The following is a 23066-nucleotide window of genomic DNA, read 5'->3' as shown; positions in this document are numbered from 1 at the left end:
TCTCTATACTGAGGGGTTACAACAGTAATTTCACATAAAGCGTCAGACCCCATCTGGTTCACCCCCACTTTCGCCCAATCAAATTGTCACCGGAGCATTCCGGCTTTTTTCTCTCTCTTCTTCTTCCATTTGCCCTTTCTCTCTCTAATTTTTTAAAAGTTAAGTTTTCTCAAATTCAGATCGGGAAAAATCCTCATTTAAATCCATATAAGAAATACCGATTCGAATAACAGTTGGTTCGAATCGTGAGAGACAATGGGGGATTTCAATTTAGCCTTGGTAATCGTTGCAATAGTCGTGTGTGTTCTGGTGTTTATATTCAATTTGTACCTCCTTGTAAACTACCAGCATCCAGATGATGCTAATCAGGCGTATTTCCCCAAATTCGTCGTTGTTTTGGGTCTCTCTGTTGCAGCAATTTCAATTTTAATGCTTCCAGCAGATGTGGCTAACCGGCAGGCTTGCAGGCACGCAATTTATAATGGGGCGTGTAATCTTACGCTCCCGATGAAGGACCTGTGGCTCGCCATCTACATTATTGATGCTATCCTTGTGTTTTTCGTCATTCCATTTGCAATGTTCTACTATGAAGGCGACATGGATAAGTCCGTATATTACTCTTAGGGTTTCTCATTTTCAGCTGTTTTTTATTATTGTCAAGATGTGTGTGGATTTTTAATGATACATGTTGAAATAATTGTGTTTGGTTTATTTATATAATTTGTGGGTTTTGCAGAAGTGTTTGGAAAAGGATGAAAAGTGCATTGTTGTGGGTGATAACGACAGCTATTGTTTGTGCTTTGGTGCTAGGGATTTTGTATGGTTAGTTTCTCGTTGATTTCTCAGTTACGTTTTATGTTGGTTTTTTTGTGGGCTTGAAGATATATTTTTGCAAATAACTTTGTTTGATAACGAAAAATTAGCTAAATCTTAAATGGGCTGCATAATGTGAAAGGTCAACAACAAACTAAATGTTACTCCAATTCAATTTGGGAAGCTCAATATTTGTGATTCTAGTAGTTGAAAGTATTTATGGATTGTTACTGAACACATGATTAGAGCTGTTGACTGTAAAAAGACCTGTATGTGGCCATTGAGTTTGGAGTTTGCAAGTGTAAGTTTATGGAGTTGCCATTATTTGTTTTCATTTAATGATGAAGTGATCTAATATCCAGTGGTATGTAAGCTTAGACCCCAAGTTTTTTAAGTAATATTTCATCTATTAGGTGGTACCAGTTCTCTTATTAACTTGAATTTTCTAATATTATTTATTTTTCTTGCATTTTTTCTGGTCTTCTACTGGCTTTGCTGGTTTCACCATGGTAATCCTTATTATAAGTTGTCTTTAAGAAGCAAGCGAAACTTGGCAAGATCTTATAAAATCGAACATTTCATAATTGCAATAGGCCATATTAATATTGATGATATCTGCTCTTTTAAGTTTTTACATTTTATGTGTTGAGATTGCACCACTCCTAAAGATGAAGCTTCATTAGGTTTACATAGGACATGCCTCAACTATATAAGTCGTTTGTTATTTAATTTTTTCCTAGATTGGTGTCACCCCATTTGTTGACACTATACATTCTAGTATGGTTGGCTGGTGGCATTTCCATCTTAACGTTCTCATTGTTGTTGCATTAATATAAATTTCTGTTACTAGGACTTGTCGGTAAGGTGGACTTCACAGTTCGACACCTATCCTCGTCCACTGAACCCTTTCCATCTACTTGGGGCCTCACCCGTGGTCAGCAGTGTGTTGGAAGTGGAGCACGGCAGGTTAGGAAATATATTATATTATTCTACTTACTCGTTGATTTTGATTCACCGTTCTTACATATTTTCCTATTTCTCCAGTGTTCTGCATATTCTGCCAGTGCTTCATCCGAGACAACATGGACTATGCGAACTACCTTCCCAGAATATGTTGTTGCTCTAGCTACAATTGCTGGATCTGTGCTTTTCACTGTAAGTCCCTCTATTGCAGTTTGTAACAATAAAATCTCCAAAATAATGATGTGAAATATGTGTTCCATGTTTATCTTTTTCTTATTTGCAAAAGAGTACATATGCGGTGGTTGTCTTTCTCTTGATTTCATACATTTTGATAAATATTTATCTGCCCCTTTATGTTTGTCTAGCATATGTTCATGATTGGAGTTGTTAATATCACCTATAGTAATATCACTAAATTTATATGAAGAATAGTAACTGAAATAAACCAATCATGGTCCAGAAAGACATGGCATATTGATGTTGAATAAGATTATGGGCTTTTCTTTTCTCCTCTTTCATGGCAAGATATTATTCTCAATTGTAATATGTGCTAAATGTTCACCAGATATTTGGTGGTGTGGGCATTGCTTGCCTCCCATTGGGACTTATATTTTCATTCATCAGACGTCCAAAGGCTGTTATAACACGTTCGCAGTATATCAAGGTATCTGTTGTTCTTCACCAATTTGGACCTACATGAAAACAACTTAAATCTTGTCACTGAAGGTGTCTATATCTACACCTTACACATGGTCATTACTTCTTGATCATGTAGGAAGCAACTGAACTTAGTAAAAAAGCTAGAGAATTGAAAAAAGCAGCTGATGCACTTCATCAAGAGGAAAGGAGTGGTAGTAAGGGAAGAAAATGGCGTAAAAATGTGAAAGCAGTAGAAAAGGTACGTTATATATCATCTGTTATTGTTGTTTCTCTCATATTTTGCATGTCAAGTTAGATGCACTTTTGGTTTTAATTTATGTTTTCAGCTGTGATGGGCAATTTTTTTTATAAGACTAAATTGGGTATGAGTGCTTCAAATGCTTTGAATTTCTTAGCTGCATAACATACCAGATCTAGTTTATCATGCCTTCCTTATTATACGAAGGACAATTGGGTTTCTCTTGTTGATGACACCATGCATTTCACAATTATTAGGTTGATGTGGTGCATTTCAGGTTTACTTCATCTTTTACGCTTTTCTTTTTTTCCTTTTTTATTCTATCACGTTTTTCTTTTACCTCACTGGAGATTTGCTTTGTTGTGATGGTAATATGAAAGTTGAATTTGTTTTCATTATCTGAGGATTCTATTGTGTGTTCGTATCTTGCAGGAGCTACTTCTCTTGGAAGAAGATGTGAAGGCATTGGAAGAGATGTACCCTCAAGGTGAAAAGGTGATGACCCTAAAAATGTTGTCTGATCATCTGTATTGTGATTGTACAAGCTTTCTGATCTAGAAAGAAGGAAAATCTGAATAATTTTGTTGCCTAATGTATTTAGGCTGAGGCTTCATGGGCTATGACTGTTCTTGGCTACCTAGCCAAACTTGTACTGGGAGTTCTAGGGTACGTTCTTGTTACTTACTTTGTGCACCTGGAATTTCAGTTCACTTTCTTATAGAACATTTGGGGGTAACACGTGTCTGAATTTCTTGAATAATGAAATAATACTGATTCAAGAATCTCAGAATTCAACACCTTAACTCAATTGCGTATCAGGTCAATGTTTGACAAGCTTGCTTACTAGTAAATATTTGTTGTCATTGGGTTTATTTTGGGTTGGGGGTGTGGATGGTGGGAAAACTTCCCATGGATCCTGGTAAATGAAGAAAGTTGATTTTGAATTGCAATGTCTTCTGAGTTCAATGGAGAGATCTGTTCTTTCCTGCCTGCTTTATTCTTAATGGTTTTGCTGCTATTTGACCTACTGATCTATTTTGGATGTGTATTTTCTGAAAGCTGACTGACAGTATATATTTGCTGGCTTTGAATAGGTTGATTGTTTCAGTGGCTTGGATTGCACATATTGTCATATATTTGCTGATTGACCCTCCTATTTCTGCATTCCTTAATGAGATCTTCATCAAATTGGATGATGTTTGGGGTATAGAGTAAACTTCTTTTTCTCACTTCATTCGTTGTCTGCTGCTTGACGTGACATGAACTAATATGCTCTTAATTCCTGCTACTTTTAGGTCTCCTGGGGACTGCAGCATTTGCATTCTTCTGCTTCTATCTTCTGCTTGCAGTCATTGCTGGGGCAATGATGCTTGGATTGAAATTAGTTTTTATAACTATCCATCCTATGAAGTATGTATACTTGGTAGTATAAGATTTTTATTGGTTGTTTAACCTTAGATTTTATTTTTTGCCACTTTGTTTTCATGATAATTTGTGGTTGCTGACTAATATTTTAAATTATATTTACAGATGGGGAGCCACACTCATGAATTCTTTTCTTTTTAATGTGGGCCTCATTCTCCTTTGCTCAATCAGGTAAGATCTTAACGTGGACTCTTTAGTTCTATATGCACTTGGAACATTTTATACGCATTGTAAATCAAATCTTCTAAGGACAAACACATCACAACTCTATGGGACCAATGCACTTTACAAAGGTGTCCTTGAATCGGTTTTATTGAGAACTTCCAGCTACATTTTGTTTGTCCAGTTTTTTGATATTGTATGCAGTTTCTTCTTGTTAATTGATAGTAGATTTAAAGCATGTTTGGTAGGTGATTATAATCAGTTTAAATTATAGATAATAGAAATGAGTGGTGGATAAGTGAGTAGTACTTGTAGGTCCCTCGTAAATATGTGGATAAAAAGTAAGTTTCACTAGAAGTGATTAAAGAAACACCTACCAAACATGCGCTTAGTTATTTATCTGGGATTTGTGGTCATCTCTCTCATTGGTCCAATTTCTATGGTTTGCTTGATTAAATGTTATTATGAAACTGAAAGTTCCAATGCATGTTAAGCGTGGTGGAGCCTGTTTCATCTCCAGCTCATTACATGTAACATCAGTATATTAGTTTCATAGGCTTATTCTGTAGGCTAATAACCCCTTGATACGTTGCTTGCCACATGCTTCTGAATTTCTACTCTTGACGAACTTTTTGGCCTGAGTAGTTTTGTCCCCATGTTTGCAGTGTGATCCAGTTCTGCGCCACTGCATTTGCATACTATGCACAGGCTACTGCTGCTCAAGAAATCTTTGGTCACACCTTGCAATCTCTTCGGGGAATCAAATATTTATACAAGTCAGTTGTCGGTTTCATTATAAGTCTTAGCTTCTTGCTGGTCTTTTTATGTTTTTCTTGTCAATTTACTATTATTAGACTCAAAATCTTGAGTGTTGTTGCAGGTATAATGTGTTTCAGATCGGATTCATTATTCTGGCAGGGCTGACTTTTGTGTATTACTCAGCTTTTGTAAGTGACACTAAACTTTAGAATTCTATTATCATTTTTCCGTGAAACCTTGAGCTTAAAGCTGTATCTACCATGTAACTTTTAAGGGGTGGAGAAGAAAAAAGCCCAGTGGAAGATTCCAGCTTTCCACATAAGAATTTGGTGCCGTGAACACATCTAACAGGTGGATCTGCTGCTCTTCTTGATCTATCTTTGGTGTGATTGATGTAAATTATTGGATGCACGTACCTTGGTTTTGTTCGATGGGGAAGAATGCCAAACATGATTAAAGATCCAATCTGCGGAATTTTTATGTCCTACATGTTAGTACTACTGCTGCTGCTGCTGATGTTTTTTCTTCTTTCGCCTGTTTTCCCTCCGAATGTATGTTCATTTATTTGATTATATCAAGAATCGTCTTTGCATGTAGTTTTCGGCATTTGAATACTGAATTGAGAATTACCAGTTCTGTATTATAGTGTCATTGAGTATAAGATTTCTTGAGTAGCATGTTTCATCTCTTGATCCTTGGTAATTGTCTTAAACCTCGACTTACCAAGGCTTATCAACGTGATCGTAGTTTTCAAAGAATGCAATAAATGGTTTTTGATTAAATAAAATATTTTTGTCATACTAAAGTTGGAAATGATTAAGTTAAGTTGCTCATTTTCAAATTAATTAAGTCCTATTTTATTAGGGTTATGCTTGATGTACATCAAGGTGTCCCCCCCTCACATGGAGGGTGTATATCTTGATGTACAAGTAGAATAACCCATTTTATTAAGGAAGAACCATAGCTCCAGATTCAATGTGGGAAGAATCATCAAATGATACGTTGAACAGTAATGTTCATTGATCTAGCCTGGGCAATACTGAAGTATAAAACTTTTGAAATACAACGATAACTTGTTTAATTTGTCTTTAAGTTATTAAACTTCAATTTAATTTTGAATTCGATCAGGAATTTTTATGTCACTAATTCGTCGTGTGCTAGCTCATATCAAAATGGATATTTTACTTAATGGTCGTGTGACATGTCAATTTATCACAATTTCACGTCATAAAAGTGATAAAATAAAATAAAAAATAAATCTTTTATCATTTTAATCTAAAAACATTTGATCCTTATTTTACTATTTTTCGCTTCTGGCGTGCAACATGGTAATTACATGGAAAATCATTTGTGTTCTAGCGTTGATTAAGCAATTTCTATCAATTTGGAGGACAGTAAATGATGAAGGTAGCAGACTGATGAAATTTGAAACTAAAGGTAAGCTAAATTTAGTGACCTAATTGAAATTTCAATTAAAGTTCAGTGACCCCAGATTAAATTCACCCTTGTTTGTTGCTCTATTTTATTGCGATGGCAAAATTCCAATTTCATGGGGTTAATAGGGGTGTACATCATGAGGTGTACACATAATATTTTCCTAATAATAAACAGGGTGAGAACAAAAAACATGATCCTTATCTTGAATATTTTATTTTATTTGTATATTTTTCAATATAAATCATATTTAAAGAATAAAAATAACGTTAAATGAGGATTTTATTAATCACCCTTCATCCTAGTTCTGTTGTCATTACTACTATTTTATAGTGATTTTACAAGCATGTAATGTTAACCTTGAAATTAAGTTTCACTTTCCAATTTTAAGAACTTTAGTTTTTAACGAACTTAGATGGGTTCCTTTTTTCTCACTTACAAGTAAAAAAGTTACTTGTTTTGACAAAATGACAATTTCTTTCAAAATACTTTACTATTAAAAATATTATATTTTCAAACTTATGTAAATTCAGGTTAGCCAAACTACACTAATTACTATACCAAAGAATCAAATTATGGCAGTAGCTTTCACATTTCTTCTTGTTCATCCAGTTTAATATTACACTTTTTTTGTCCTACTTTGTATATACAAATTTCTTAGATTTTAAATTTACAAGTAGCGGAGACCACATTTATAGGAATGATATAATTTCAAGATATATAAAATAGAAATCGCACATCTTATTATTTGTTGAAACTAAGAACAAAATCCATCAAATGACGAACAACATGATGTCTTTCTGCCCAAATTCAAAAATTGTGAATGGTAAACCATATTAGACAACACTGTCTCATTACAGTATAAAAGATGAGATTATACTCATGTCCCAAGTTGTCCCGGGTTCATGTTGGCACTATATATTGACCCACTCCTTTTGCCAAGTACAAACATGATCAGTCACGTTAAGGGTGGTTTCACCATCAGGACCAACAACGTAATATGGCGAATCCTCGGGAAATTCCGCTGGCATTGACAGCCAGTACAGGCTTGGTTCCCATTCGGCGTCTTTGAGGACCTTCAGTATCTCCTTTACGACAATTTTGCTCCCTTCAGATGAAAAATGGATTCCGTCTCTGCATGGAGAACAAGGATTAGCTATGTCAAAACTAATCGTCCAAATCCAACGCAGCATTCGACATGTCAAAGATAGAAATCTAGATCGTAGAGCCAACTTTGCAAGTAGACGTAGAGATTCCATTTCCAGGAACTACGCAAAATGATTTTGAAGAGAACAATTTTTTCTTAAAAGTAAGAAAAAGTAACTTACTTAGGATTAACTTTATTTACTTTTAAGCTTAGCAAAACATACTCTTAGATAAGAATAGCATATGAAAATGTGAACTTACATAAAGCAAGCCTTTGCCCAACCATCTCTTTGACGAATTGCAGTGTAAAGATCGATGACTTTAATATCTAACTGTTGACCCAACTCTACTAAAGCTTCAGTATATTTGAGGCAGCCTTCGTTTGTCCGAGCTTGATCATCAAGTGCATTGCTGGTTTTTGAGGGAGAACAAAAATGCAGGGATTTCTTCAAATCATAAAACTTTTCGACAGGAAACCAATGAATTAAACTGAATTTTAGTTTAAATTACCCAAAAATTTCTCGAACTCTCTCTTCATTCACGGGAGGAGAACTAAGAAAAATTATCCGTATGTTCTCTGAAAGAGACTGGAAATCATGCGAACCAGAGTCAGAGCATTAATATTGATATTATTAAGAGATAGGAAGAATAGGCATTATGTAACATAAATTAAATTTCCTTCATTTGATCAATAAAGAATAACAAACATATGTGCACATTCATTGAAACTGCAATTTCCAATCAATAATAAAAAATTTCCAGGTTAATCTCAATGATGAAAAATGAAGTTCCTAAAATAACACATAGTTAGAACAAAGAAAAAGCCAAAATGAAGCTGGGCACTCTATTCATTGTACAAGCTTCCTAAGGAAAATTCACGTATATCATTTCACAGGAACTACCTCCACCTTAATCAAAGCTATTTCAATTGAATAATTCAACAAAATCTCCAAGTTAAGGCCTAATTCTGCTTTATAATTGTATTAGTTGGTCAAAGAAATGATTGCCATATTCCTGTAAATCTGTAGTCCTGTAGTGGAGCCTAAAAGCAAATCATTCTCCTTGTCATACAAGAGTTTATATAAGATGAATTTATAGCAGCTCGTGAGAAACATAAGTATGAAGAACAAAGTTACCTTGAGATGAAGAGCAATCTTTCTCATGTTCTCTACATACTCGGGAAGAGGAACATGAGCGCCTTTTCCACTTGGGTGCGGGTTTGTTGCATCATTTCCACCAAAATATACTATAACCAGAGAAGGCTGAACAGCTGCATCCTGAATTCATAAAAGAAAAATACCTTGTTAGATTTGAATCCAGATTAGGACATGGTCAATACATGATTATGAAATGAATTATCTAAAATATATTTTGGGGCAAAATAGCTCATTGTAGCTAACCTGTTTCCAGTTTCAGGAAACTGCATAACGGTTTAAAGTGTTTGGCCAACGTATTTATTTAAGTAGAATCATTACCCAAGAAGTATACCTTGGGGAAAACCCGATCTAAGACTTGAAGAGCGAGCCTTGAGTTCCAACCAGAATATCCTCTTAGTATTACGTCTGCCTAAATTGCCACAGAAATCAATCTTGATTAGGAGTGAATAGATATGAAAGCAGAAAATAGCAGTTAATCAGTGTCACATACCCATAGCCAATCCATCAAGAACAACCAACTTTACTTTTTCACGGTAAATTTGGGGTAAGCTACATGAATCCTTTTCTTTCACTCCGTTCATTTGTTGCTAGATTTACAGGAAAATGTAAAGCCTAGATCCTTAGCAACCACCAAAGGTCATATTATTTCTAGTCTACCACCCCCCTTCTTACATGTTGTACTTAGATCTTGTCACTCTTGTGATCATAAGCCTCTTATAGGTCTACTGAAATATGTCACAACCACCTAAATCATCCTCCACTTATTCTATTCTCAATTGGCTCTTCTCTCACCTGTTGGCATATATTCTTATTTCATCCATTTTAGCATTCTTATTTTTGCTATATTCATCTTATAGGCATTTTGTTCTTTCCAATACTCAGTAGTACAAAACATACTAAGTCCAACACTCACTACTCCAAAACATACCAAGTCTAATCATATGTATTACATCTTTTTTAATTCTTTATTCCACGTTCATAATCGAACTTAGTTACCTACAAAAATACTTTTAAGAATAACACAATTCTTAAGAGAAACCTCATTATTATATTTATTCCTACTATCACTAAGGCGTTGTAAAATGAATTGAGTCTTAGTTCTACTCAACTTAAACTTTAGATTCCATCATTTTCGTCCAAATTTCTAATTTACGGTTTAATCTTTTTTTTTTTTTTTTTTTGTCTTATCGACTAAAACTACATCAATGGAAACCATATGATCTCGAGTATGTCACCCAAAGCAAAGAGATAGGACTTGAGGTCAAACTACATGCAAACTTATAGTGATATAAAAATCTTAAATATTACTATCACAACATGTTAAACTGTAAATCGTAATTGCTCCATCATATACGGTTTTGATGATATTGATATATCTAATTGAAATTCCTCTTTTCCTAGAATCCGTCATTGCAATTCCTTAGTCAACATATCATAAGCTTCTCTAGATCGATAAAAATCACATCCAAGTCTTTTTGTTTTCTCTGTACTTCTCTATCAATCTCTAGAGCACGTAAACAGTTTCCATGGTAGATCTCCCTAGCATAAATCCAAACTGATTTTCTAAATCTTTTGAATTCTACCTTAATCTCTGTTCATTCACCCTCTCCTATAAGCCTCCTAATAACTCTGTAATTTATAAATTCTGAACATCCCATTTATTCTTAAAAACAATCAGCATAAAAACTCGAGGCTTGGTTAAAATGAGGGAGCTTTTTTCTGGGTTCGACTCGACCCAAGCTTTCGACTCGAACATTTCCGAGCGCAGCCGGGCAAGCTCAACTTTGATTTTGGTTTTGGTATTTTTTTTTTTTTTTTTTTAAGGCAACAAATTGTTGCCTTTAAAATTTATTTATTTATTTTTAAATATGAGTCCATGAATTCGAGCCGGCAAGTAACATGGACTGACTCGAGCTTTGCCCGACATCCCAAAATGGGCCTCGACTCGAGTATTAAATTGGACCGGCTCGGATTTTTTCAAGCTGAATTATGAGCGGTCCGAGCCAATGAACCGATCGCCTTCTCTATACTGAGGGGTTACAACAGTAATTTCACATAAAGCGTCAGACCCCATCTGGTTCACCCCCACTTTCGCCCAATCAAATTGTCACCGGAGCATTCCGGCTTTTTTCTCTCTCTTCTTCTTCCATTTGCCCTTTCTCTCTCTAATTTTTTAAAAGTTAAGTTTTCTCAAATTCAGATCGGGAAAAATCCTCATTTAAATCCATATAAGAAATACCGATTCGAATAACAGTTGGTTCGAATCGTGAGAGACAATGGGGGATTTCAATTTAGCCTTGGTAATCGTTGCAATAGTCGTGTGTGTTCTGGTGTTTATATTCAATTTGTACCTCCTTGTAAACTACCAGCATCCAGATGATGCTAATCAGGCGTATTTCCCCAAATTCGTCGTTGTTTTGGGTCTCTCTGTTGCAGCAATTTCAATTTTAATGCTTCCAGCAGATGTGGCTAACCGGCAGGCTTGCAGGCACGCAATTTATAATGGGGCGTGTAATCTTACGCTCCCGATGAAGGACCTGTGGCTCGCCATCTACATTATTGATGCTATCCTTGTGTTTTTCGTCATTCCATTTGCAATGTTCTACTATGAAGGCGACATGGATAAGTCCGTATATTACTCTTAGGGTTTCTCATTTTCAGCTGTTTTTTATTATTGTCAAGATGTGTGTGGATTTTTAATGATACATGTTGAAATAATTGTGTTTGGTTTATTTATATAATTTGTGGGTTTTGCAGAAGTGTTTGGAAAAGGATGAAAAGTGCATTGTTGTGGGTGATAACGACAGCTATTGTTTGTGCTTTGGTGCTAGGGATTTTGTATGGTTAGTTTCTCGTTGATTTCTCAGTTACGTTTTATGTTGGTTTTTTTGTGGGCTTGAAGATATATTTTTGCAAATAACTTTGTTTGATAACGAAAAATTAGCTAAATCTTAAATGGGCTGCATAATGTGAAAGGTCAACAACAAACTAAATGTTACTCCAATTCAATTTGGGAAGCTCAATATTTGTGATTCTAGTAGTTGAAAGTATTTATGGATTGTTACTGAACACATGATTAGAGCTGTTGACTGTAAAAAGACCTGTATGTGGCCATTGAGTTTGGAGTTTGCAAGTGTAAGTTTATGGAGTTGCCATTATTTGTTTTCATTTAATGATGAAGTGATCTAATATCCAGTGGTATGTAAGCTTAGACCCCAAGTTTTTTAAGTAATATTTCATCTATTAGGTGGTACCAGTTCTCTTATTAACTTGAATTTTCTAATATTATTTATTTTTCTTGCATTTTTTCTGGTCTTCTACTGGCTTTGCTGGTTTCACCATGGTAATCCTTATTATAGGTTGTCTTTAAGAAGCAAGCGAAACTTGGCAAGATCTTATAAAATCGAACATTTCATAATTGCAATAGGCCATATTAATATTGATGATATCTGCTCTTTTAAGTTTTTACATTTTATGTGTTGAGATTGCACCACTCCTAAAGATGAAGCTTCATTAGGTTTACATAGGACATGCCCCAACTATATAAGTCGTTTGTTATTTAATTTTTTCCTAGATTGGTGTCACCCCATTTGTTGACACTATACATTCTAGTATGGTTGGCTGGTGGCATTTCCATCTTAACGTTCTCATTGTTGTTGCATTAATATAAATTTCTGTTACTAGGACTTGTCGGTAAGGTGGACTTCACAGTTCGACACCTATCCTCGTCCACTGAACCCTTTCCATCTACTTGGGGCCTCACCCGTGGTCAGCAGTGTGTTGGAAGTGGAGCACGGCAGGTTAGGAAATATATTATATTATTCTACTTACTCGTTGATTTTGATTCACCGTTCTTACATATTTTCCTATTTCTCCAGTGTTCTGCATATTCTGCCAGTGCTTCATCCGAGACAACATGGACTATGCGAACTACCTTCCCAGAATATGTTGTTGCTCTAGCTACAATTGCTGGATCTGTGCTTTTCACTGTAAGTCCCTCTATTGCAGTTTGTAACAATAAAATCTCCAAAATAATGATGTGAAATATGTGTTCCATGTTTATCTTTTTCTTATTTGCAAAAGAGTACATATGCGGTGGTTGTCTTTCTCTTGATTTCATACATTTTGATAAATATTTATCTGCCCCTTTATGTTTGTCTAGCATATGTTCATGATTGGAGTTGTTAATATCACCTATAGTAATATCACTAAATTTATATGAAGAATAGTAACTGAAATAAACCAATCATGGTCCAGAAAGACATGGCATATTGATGTTGAATAAGATTATGGGCTTTTCTTTTCTCCTCTTTCATGGCAAGATATTATTCTCAATTGTAATATGTGCTAAATGTTCACCAGATATTTGGTGGTGTGGGCATTGCTTGCCTCCCATTGGGACTTACATTTTCATTCATCAGACGTCCAAAGGCTGTTATAACACGTTCGCAGTATATCAAGGTATCTGTTGTTCTTCACCAATTTGGACCTACATGAAAACAACTTAAATCTTGTCACTGAAGGTGTCTATATCTACACCTTACACATGGTCATTACTTCTTGATCATGTAGGAAGCAACTGAACTTAGTAAAAAAGCTAGAGAATTGAAAAAAGCAGCTGATGCACTTCATCAAGAGGAAAGGAGTGGTAGTAAGGGAAGAAAATGGCGTAAAAATGTGAAAGCAGTAGAAAAGGTACGTTATATATCATCTGTTATTGTTGTTTCTCTCATATTTTGCATGTCAAGTTAGATGCACTTTTGGTTTTAATTTATGTTTTCAGCTGTGATGGGCAATTTTTTTTATAAGACTAAATTGGGTACGAGTGCTTCAAATGCTTTGGATTTCTTAGCTGCATAACATACCAGATCTAGTTTATCATGCCTTCCTTATTATACGAAGGACAATTGGGTTTCTCTTGTTGATGACACCATGCATTTCACAATTATTAGGTTGATGTGGTGCATTTCAGGTTTACTTCATCTTTTACGCTTTTCTTTTTTTCCTTTTTTATTCTATCACGTTTTTCTTTTACCTCACTGGAGATTTGCTTTGTTGTGATGGTAATATGAAAGTTGAATTTGTTTTCATTATCTGAGGATTCTATTGTGTGTTCGTATCTTGCAGGAGCTACTTCTCTTGGAAGAAGATGTGAAGGCATTGGAAGAGATGTACCCTCAAGGTGAAAAGGTGATGACCCTAAAAATGTTGTCTGATCATCTGTATTGTGATTGTACAAGCTTTCTGATCTAGAAAGAAGGAAAATCTGAATAATTTTGTTGCCTAATGTATTTAGGCTGAGGCTTCATGGGCTATGACTGTTCTTGGCTACCTAGCCAAACTTGTACTGGGAGTTCTAGGGTACGTTCTTGTTACTTACTTTGTGCACCTGGAATTTCAGTTCACTTTCTTATAGAACATTTGGGGGTAACACGTGTCTGAATTTCTTGAATAATGAAATAATACTGATTCAAGAATCTCAGAATTCAACACCTTAACTCAATTGCGTATCAGGTCAATGTTTGACAAGCTTGCTTACTAGTAAATATTTGTTGTCATTGGGTTTATTTTGGGTTGGGGGTGTGGATGGTGGGAAAACTTCCCATGGATCCTGGTAAATGAAGAAAGTTGATTTTGAATTGCAATGTCTTCTGAGTTCAATGGAGAGATCTGTTCTTTCCTGCCTGCTTTACTGCCTGCTTTATTCTTAATGGTTTTGCTGCTATTTGACCTACTGATCTATTTTGGATGTGTATTTTCTGAAAGCTGACTGACAGTATATATTTGCTGGCTTTGAATAGGTTGATTGTTTCAGTGGCTTGGATTGCACATATTGTCATATATTTGCTGATTGACCCTCCTATTTCTGCATTCCTTAATGAGATCTTCATCAAATTGGATGATGTTTGGGGTATAGAGTAAACTTCTTTTTCTCACTTCATTCGTTGTCTGCTGCTTGACGTGACATGAACTAATATGCTCTTAATTCCTGCTACTTTTAGGTCTCCTGGGGACTGCAGCATTTGCATTCTTCTGCTTCTATCTTCTGCTTGCAGTCATTGCTGGGGCAATGATGCTTGGATTGAAATTAGTTTTTATAACTATCCATCCTATGAAGTATGTATACTTGGTAGTATAAGATTTTTATTGGTTGTTTAACCTTAGATTTTATTTTTTGCCACTTTGTTTTCATGATAATTTGTGGTTGCTGACTAATATTTTAAATTATATTTACAGATGGGGAGCCACACTCATGAATTCTTTTCTTTTTAATGTGGGCCTCATTCTCCTTTGCTCAATCAGGTAAGATCTTAACGTGGACTCTTTAGTTCTATATGCACTTGGAACATTTTATACGCATTGTAAATCAAATCTTCTAAGGACAAACACATCACAACTCTATGGGACCAATGCACTTTACAAAGGTGTCCTTGAATCGGTTTTATTGAGAACTTCCAGCTACATTTTGTTTGTCCAGTTTTTTGATATTGTATGCAGTTTCTTCTTGTTAATTGATAGTAGATTTAAAGCATGTTTGGTAGGTGATTATAATCAGTTTAAATTATAGATAATAGAAATGAGTGGTGGATAAGTGAGTAGTACTTGTAGGTCCCTCGTAAATATGTGGATAAAAAGTAAGTTTCACTAGAAGTGATTAAAGAAACACCTACCAAACATGCGCTTAGTTATTTATCTGGGATTTGTGGTCATCTCTCTCATTGGTCCAATTTCTATGGTTTGCTTGATTAAATGTTATTATGAAACTGAAAGTTCCAATGCATGTTAAGCGTGGTGGAGCCTGTTTCATCTCCAGCTCATTACATGTAACATCAGTATATTAGTTTCATAGGCTTATTCTGTAGGCTAATAACCCCTTGATACGTTGCTTGCCACATGCTTCTGAATTTCTACTCTTGACGAACTTTTTGGCCTGAGTAGTTTTGTCCCCATGTTTGCAGTGTGATCCAGTTCTGCGCCACTGCATTTGCATACTATGCACAGGCTACTGCTGCTCAAGAAATCTTTGGTCACACCTTGCAATCTCTTCGGGGAATCAAATATTTATACAAGTCAGTTGTCGGTTTCATTATAAGTCTTAGCTTCTTGCTGGTCTTTTTATGTTTTTCTTGTCAATTTACTATTATTAGACTCAAAATCTTGAGTGTTGTTGCAGGTATAATGTGTTTCAGATCGGATTCATTATTCTGGCAGGGCTGACTTTTGTGTATTACTCAGCTTTTGTAAGTGACACTAAACTTTAGAATTCTATTATCATTTTTCCGTGAAACCTTGAGCTTAAAGCTGTATCTACCATGTAACTTTTAAGGGGTGGAGAAGAAAAAAGCCCAGTGGAAGATTCCAGCTTTCCACATAAGAATTTGGTGCCGTGAACACATCTAACAGGTGGATCTGCTGCTCTTCTTGATCTATCTTTGGTGTGATTGATGTAAATTATTGGATGCACGTACCTTGGTTTTGTTCGATGGGGAAGAATGCCAAACATGATTAAAGATCCAATCTGCGGAATTTTTATGTCCTACATGTTAGTACTACTGCTGCTGCTGCTGATGTTTTTTCTTCTTTCGCCTGTTTTCCCTCCGAATGTATGTTCATTTATTTGATTATATCAAGAATCGTCTTTGCATGTAGTTTTCGGCATTTGAATACTGAATTGAGAATTACCAGTTCTGTATTATAGTGTCATTGAGTATAAGATTTCTTGAGTAGCATGTTTCATCTCTTGATCCTTGGTAATTGTCTTAAACCTCGACTTACCAAGGCTTATCAACGTGATCGTAGTTTTCAAAGAATGCAATAAATGGTTTTTGATTAAATAAAATATTTTTGTCATACTAAAGTTGGAAATGATTAAGTTAAGTTGCTCATTTTCAAATTAATTAAGTCCTATTTTATTAGGGTTATGCTTGATGTACATCAAGGTGTCCCCCCCTCACATGGAGGGTGTATATCTTGATGTACAAGTAGAATAACCCATTTTATTAAGGAAGAACCATAGCTCCAGATTCAATGTGGGAAGAATCATCAAATGATACGTTGAACAGTAATGTTCATTGATCTAGCCTGGGCAATACTGAAGTATAAAACTTTTGAAATACAACGATAACTTGTTTAATTTGTCTTTAAGTTATTAAACTTCAATTTAATTTTGAATTCGATCAGGAATTTTTATGTCACTAATTCGTCGTGTGCTATCTCATATCAAAATGGATATTTTACTTAATGGTCGTGTAACATGTCAATTTATCACAATTTCACGTCATAAAAGTGATAAAATAAAATAAAAAATAAATCTTTTATCATTTTAATCTAAAAACATTTGATCCTTATTTTACTATTTTTCGCTTCTGGCGTGCAACATGGTAATTACATGGAAAATCATTTGTGTTCTAGCGTTGATAAAGCAATTTCTATCAATTTGGAGGACAGTAAATGATGAAGGTAGCAGACTGATGAAATTTGAAACTAAAGGTAAGCTAAATTTAAGTGACCTAATTGAAATTTCAATTAAAGTTCAGTGACCCCAGATTAAATTCACCCTTGCTTGTTGCTCTATTTTATTGTGATGGCAAAATTCCAATTTCGTGGGGTTAATAGGGGTGTACATCATGAAGTGTACACATAACATTTTCCTAATAATAAACAGGGTGAGAACAAAAAACATGATCCTTATCTTGAATATTTTATTTTATTTGTATATTTTTCAATATAAATCATATTTAAAGAATAAAAATAACGTTAGAGGATTTTATTAATCACCCCGCATCCTAGTTCTGTTGTCATTACTACTATTTTACAGTGATTTTACAAGCATGTATTGTTAACCTTGAAATTAAAGTTTCACTTCCAATTTTAAGAAGAAAAACGAACTTACATGGGCTGCTTTTTCTTACTTATAAGTAAAAAAGTTACTTGTTTTAACAAAATGACAATTTCTTTCAAAATAGTTGACTATTAAAAAAATTATATTTTCAAACTTAAGTAAATTCTTGTTAGCCAAACTACACTAATTACTCCACCAATGAATCAAATTATGGCAGTAACTTTAATTATTTCTTTTTGTTCTTCCAGTTTAATATTACACTTTTTTTGTCCTAGTTTGTATGTACAAATTTCTTAGATTTTAATTTAGAGGTAGAAGAGACTACATTTATAGGAATGATATAATTTCAAGATATATAAAATAGAAATCACACATCTTATTATTTGTTGAAACTAAGAACAAAATCAATCAAATGACGAACAACATGACGTCTTTCTGCCCAAATTCAAAAATTGTGTGTGGTAAACCATATTAGACAACACTGTCTTATTAACAGTATAAAAGACGAGATTATACTCATGTCCTAAGTTGTCCCTGGTTCATGTTGGCACTATATATTGACCCACTCCTTTTGCCAAGTACAAACATGATCAGTCACGTTAAGGGTGGTTTCACCATCAGGACCAACAACGTAATATGGCGAATCCTCGGGAAATTCCGCTGGCATTGAAAGCCAGTACAGGCTTGGTTCCCATTCGGCATCTTTGAGGACCTTCAGTATCTCCTTTACGACAATTTTGCTCCCTTCAGATGAAAAATGGATTCCGTCTCTGCATGGAGAACAAGGATTAACTATGTCAAAACTAATCGTCCAAATCCAATGCAGCATTCGACATGTCAAAGATAGAAATCTAGATCGTAGAGCCAACTTTGCAAGTAGACGTAGAGATTCCATTTCCAGGAACTACACAAAATGATTTTGAAGAGAACAATTTTTTTCTTAAAAGTAAGAAAAAGTAACTTATCCAAACCCATTTGGACACAAGAACTTACTTAGGACTTTTAAGCTTAGCAAAACATGCTCTTAGATAAGAATAGCGTATGAAAATGTGAACTTACATAAAGCAAGCCTTTGCCCAACCATCTTTTTGACGAATTGCAGTGTAAAGATCGATGACTTTAATATCTAACTGTTGACCCAACTCTATTAAAGCTTCAGTATATTTGAGGCAGCCTTCGTTTGTCCGAGCTTGATCATCAAGTGCATTGCTGGTTTTTGAGGGAGAACAAAAAAGCAGGGATTTCTTCAGAACATAAAGCTTTTCGCCAGGAAACCAATGAATTAAACTGAATTTTAGTTTAAATTACCCAAAAATTTCTCGAACTCTCTCTTCGTTCACAGGAGGAGAACTAAGAAAAATTATCCGTATGTTCTCTGAAAGAGACTGGAAATCATGCGAACCAGAGTCAGAGCATTGATATTGATATTATTAAGAGATAAGGAAGAATAGGCATTATGTAACATAAATTAAATTTACCTCATTTGATCAATAAAGAATAACAAATATATATGCACATTCATTGAAACGGCAATTTCCAATCAATAATAAAAAATGTCCAGGTTAATCTCAATGATGAAAAATGAAGTTCCTAAAATAACACAGTCAGAACAAAGAAAAAGCTAAAATGAAGCTGGGCACTCTATTCATTGTACAAGCTTCCTAAGGAAAATTCATGTATATCATTTCAGAGGAACTACCTCCACCTTAATCAAAGCTATTTCAATTGAATAATTCAACAAAATCTATAAGTTAAGACCTAATTCTGCTTTATAATTGTATTGGTTGGTCAAAGAAATGATTGCCATATTCCTGTAAATCTGTAGTCCTGTAGTGGAGCCTAAAAGCAAATCATTTTCCTTGTCATACGAGAGTTTATATAAGATGCATTTATAGCAACTCATGAGAAACACAAGTATGAAGACCAAAGTTACCTTGAGATGAAGAGCAATCTTTCTCATGTTCTCTACATACTCGGGAAGAGGAACATGAGCGCCTTTTCCACTTGGGTGCGTTTTTGTTGCATCATTTCCACCAAAATATACTATAACCAGAGTAGGCTGAACAGCTGCACCCTGAATTCATATTACCAAGAAAAATACCTTGTTAGATTCGAATCCAGATTTGGACATGGTCAATACATGATTATGAAATAAATCATCTAAAATATATTTTGGGGCAAAATAGCTCATTGTACTTAACCTGTTTCCAGTTTCAGAGAACTGCATAACGGTTCAAAGTTTTTGGCAAACATATTTATTTAAGTAGAATCATTACCCAACAAGTATACCTTGGGGAAAACCCGATCTAAGACTTGAAGAGCGAGCCTTGAGTTCCAACCAGAATATCCTCTTAGTATTACGTCTGCCTAAATTGCCACAGAAATCAATCTTGATTAGGAGTGAATATATGTGAAAGCAGAAAATAGCAGTTAGTGTCATATAACCATAGCCAATCCATCAAGAACAAGAAACTTTACTTTTTCATGGTAAATTTGGGGTAAGCTACATGAATCCTTTTCTTTCACTCTGTTCATTTGTTGCTAGATTTACAGGAAAATGTAAAGCCTAGATCCTTAGCAACTACCAAGTGTCATGTTATTTCTAGTCTACCATCCCCCTTCTTACATGTTTTACTTACTTCTTGTCAATCTTGTGATCATAAGCCTCTTTAGGTCTACGTGAAATATGTCACAACCACCTAAATCATCCTCCACTTATTCTATTCTCAATTGGCACTTATCTCACCTGTTGGCATATATTCTTATTTCATCCATCTTAGCATCCTTATTTTGCAATATTCATCTTATAGGCATTTTGTTCTTCCCAATACTCAGTAATACAAAACATACTAAGTCCAACACTCACTACTCCAAAACATACAAAGTCTAATCATATGCATTACATCTTTTCTAAATCTTTATTCCACGTTCATAATCGAACTTAGTTACCTACAAAAAATACTTTTTAAGATTAACACAATTCTTAAGAGAAACCTCATTATTATATTTATTCCTACTATTACTAAAGCGTTGTAAAATGAATTGAGTCTTAGTTCTAGTCAACTTAAGACTTTAGATTCCATCATTTTCGTCCAAATTTCTAATTACGGTTTAACCTTCTTCTTCTTCTTTTTTTTTTTTTTTTGGTCTTATCAACTTAATTTTTTTTTTTTTTTTTTTTGTCTTATCGACTAAAACTACATCAATGGAAACCATATGATCTCGAGTATGTCACCCAAAGCAAAGAGATAGGACTTGAGGTCAAACTACATGCAAACTTATAGTGATATAAAAATCTTAAATATTACTATCACAACATGTTAAACTGTAAATCGTAATTGCTCCATCATATACGGTTTTGATGATATTGATATATCTAATTGAAATTCCTCTTTTCCTAGAATCCGTCATTGCAATTCCTTAGTCAACATATCATAAGCTTCTCTAGATCGATAAAAATCACATCCAAGTCTTTTTGTTTTCTCTGTACTTCTCTATCAATCTCTAGAGCACGTAAACAGTTTCCATGGTAGATCTCCCTAGCATAAATCCAAACTGATTTTCTAAATCTTTTGAATTCTACCTTAATCTCTGTTCATTCACCCTCTCCTATAAGCCTCCTAATAACTCTGTAATTTATAAATTCTGAACATCCCATTTATTCTTAAAAACAATCAGCATAACTTTCTTTCTTTAAGATCTCATTAAACAATTATGCCAAAACATCTTGTGTTATTAGACAGGACTGTCAAGAAAAAATGAAATAGATCGGAATTTTTCACCATGAAACACAAATTCTGGGCTAGTTTCATTATTGCAATATGAATCGTACAATCTTGAAAACTTGCATCTGAATCCTACAGAAAAAGGAAAAGAAATCCCCAACTTCATGAACTCATAGAATCACTAAATTAGATGCACTGGTTTGTCCTTTAACATTTCTGTATCTCAAGTAGCATGAAACATATGGTATAAATCAAAAGTCAGCTTACTGGATTGTACAGACAAGAAATTAGATGCATTGATTATAACTTCATAAATGGCTCAATTATAAAGAAAAGTATAACATGGGATATCCAAAAGCATACCTTGCGGGCATAAAGATCAGTAAGAATAGCACCCCAGCCACCAACGTTGTACGACATCTGAACTACGGATGACCCGAACAACACGAACTGCGGACGGGTCGGACCCACCATTAGCCTTGTCGTCGTCGTCCTCGTCCTCCTAGTCTTCTTCTTCTTCGTCAATGCTCACGAATTGTGCACCTGTGTATGTGTAATGGGATTTATAAGACTGATATGCTGTAGATGGAGGTGAGTGTTAGGTGGAAAATGGAACTTGAAGGGCTTACAGAATGACCAAATTCTCGTGTGGGCTGGTAGGTGGAGAAGAAATTTCTTCAATACTGTTTTCTTTTTCTTCGAATTTTGTAAAGGAATTTCTGAAAATGAAAAGAGAAATACAAATTACTTTTATAATTATTTTGTGTATAATTTGAGTTTAGAAGTGATTATTGTGTTAGGCGGAGAAAAAAAGTGTTTGTTTAGAGAAGCTTGAAAAAATGAGGTCAAAGTCAATCGTTAATTTAAATTTAATGTCATATATTTCATGGAATTCAAGTTTTTAGTAAATTGCCCTTTTACCGACAATATTAATAAGAACCATTTAATGACGATTAAGGTTGTGCAAAACTACAAAGTTAACACCAATATGCTAAAAAACTAATGATTGAAATATGGTTATATATATATATATATATATATATATATATATATCAGTCCTTAATTAAGATTTTGCTAATAATGTATTTATATTACTTATTTATATCCTCAAAATGAATTTTTGAAAGGAATTATATACTCCAATTATATTCTAAACAAATGTTACACTATGCTCACCGAGTTGATGAAATATATGTTAAAAAATTGTGAGTTCAGTGAAATATATAATTAAAATTAATATTGACTTTGATTTAAATTAATAAATAATGTTATTCATAATCAATGATTGCATCAATTCATTGCATGTGACAGTTGATTATTGGAGATATTAATTCTAATAATTTTATTGTTTCAAATAACAAGTTAATAACGCAAATAATAATTTGACTCATAAGGATGATTAATGCAATTGTTGACCAAGAATATCATAACTCTAGATTAAAATCTATATTGTTCCATAATGTTTTGAGAGGAATAAATGGCTGTTTAAGCCCAAGCCCAAGCCCAAGTTGAAGCCCGTTTTAGTGTTGATGAAGCCCAGCTCTTTAAATTTACGTCTGCTGTAGATTTGATTTCCTCCAATTATATGCCGCATTCCTACTTCAGGCCATCCAACCACTTCTAAATAAAAGTCTCCAGTTGTAGCAAATAATAGAAGACGAAAAAAATTTCCAGAATAAAGGAGAAATTAGCAATAATTATGGACTCTAGAAGGTTAGGTTCCAGAGGAGATCGATAGATAG

The 23066-nt window shown here is 34.4% G+C and overlaps 4 protein-coding genes across 5 annotated transcripts; 2 read left to right on the top strand and 2 right to left on the bottom strand.

Annotated features, from left to right (window-relative positions):
• Positions 1-51: 51 nt before the first annotated feature.
• On the top strand, positions 52-5704 carry LOC111387003 (LIMR family protein At5g01460). Its single transcript, XM_023011520.1, has 14 exons — positions 52-605; positions 737-822; positions 1664-1779; positions 1858-1968; positions 2342-2440; positions 2552-2674; positions 3107-3169; positions 3276-3340; positions 3769-3878; positions 3970-4084; positions 4205-4270; positions 4927-5037; positions 5142-5208; positions 5295-5704. The coding sequence occupies exons 1-14, from the start codon at positions 256-258 to the stop codon at positions 5340-5342; spliced, it is 1530 nt and encodes a 509-aa protein (XP_022867288.1). The 5' UTR covers positions 52-255; the 3' UTR covers positions 5343-5704.
• A 1469-nt stretch (positions 5705-7173) lies between these two features.
• On the bottom strand, positions 7174-9262 carry LOC111387007 (GDSL esterase/lipase CPRD49-like). Its single transcript, XM_023011524.1, has 6 exons — positions 9248-9262; positions 9089-9166; positions 8737-8877; positions 8111-8187; positions 7862-8011; positions 7174-7588 (listed from the first exon to the last, which is right to left on the bottom strand). The coding sequence occupies exons 1-6, from the start codon at positions 9260-9262 to the stop codon at positions 7369-7371; spliced, it is 681 nt and encodes a 226-aa protein (XP_022867292.1). The 3' UTR covers positions 7174-7368.
• A 1566-nt stretch (positions 9263-10828) lies between these two features.
• On the top strand, positions 10829-16492 carry LOC111387004 (LIMR family protein At5g01460-like). The gene is made up of 14 exons (XM_023011521.1): positions 10829-11383; positions 11515-11600; positions 12442-12557; positions 12636-12746; positions 13120-13218; positions 13330-13452; positions 13885-13947; positions 14054-14118; positions 14559-14668; positions 14760-14874; positions 14995-15060; positions 15717-15827; positions 15932-15998; positions 16085-16492. Exons 1-14 carry the CDS (start codon positions 11034-11036, stop codon positions 16130-16132), a joined length of 1530 nt encoding a protein of 509 aa, XP_022867289.1. The 5' UTR covers positions 10829-11033; the 3' UTR covers positions 16133-16492.
• Positions 16493-17953: 1461 nt separating this feature from the next.
• On the bottom strand, positions 17954-22028 carry LOC111387005 (GDSL esterase/lipase CPRD49-like). Of its 2 annotated transcripts, XM_023011523.1 has the most exons (7): positions 21954-22028; positions 21688-21867; positions 19889-19966; positions 19533-19673; positions 18908-18984; positions 18659-18808; positions 17954-18369 (listed from the first exon to the last, which is right to left on the bottom strand). In XM_023011523.1, exons 2-7 carry the CDS (start codon positions 21796-21798, stop codon positions 18150-18152), a joined length of 777 nt encoding a protein of 258 aa, XP_022867291.1. In that variant the 5' UTR covers positions 21799-21867; positions 21954-22028; the 3' UTR covers positions 17954-18149. The 2 variants fall into 2 exon arrangements, with proteins under 2 accessions (XP_022867291.1, XP_022867290.1); XM_023011522.1 differs by having other exon boundaries at positions 21688-22024.
• Positions 22029-23066: the final 1038 nt, after the last annotated feature.

Source organism: Olea europaea, unplaced genomic scaffold, assembly GCF_002742605.1.
Source record: "Olea europaea var. sylvestris unplaced genomic scaffold, O_europaea_v1 scaffold3835, whole genome shotgun sequence".
NCBI classification, from domain to species: domain Eukaryota; kingdom Viridiplantae; phylum Streptophyta; class Magnoliopsida; order Lamiales; family Oleaceae; genus Olea; species Olea europaea.
Note: the sequence above shows the minus strand (reverse complement) of the source record. Positions and strands in the feature narration are given on the sequence as shown.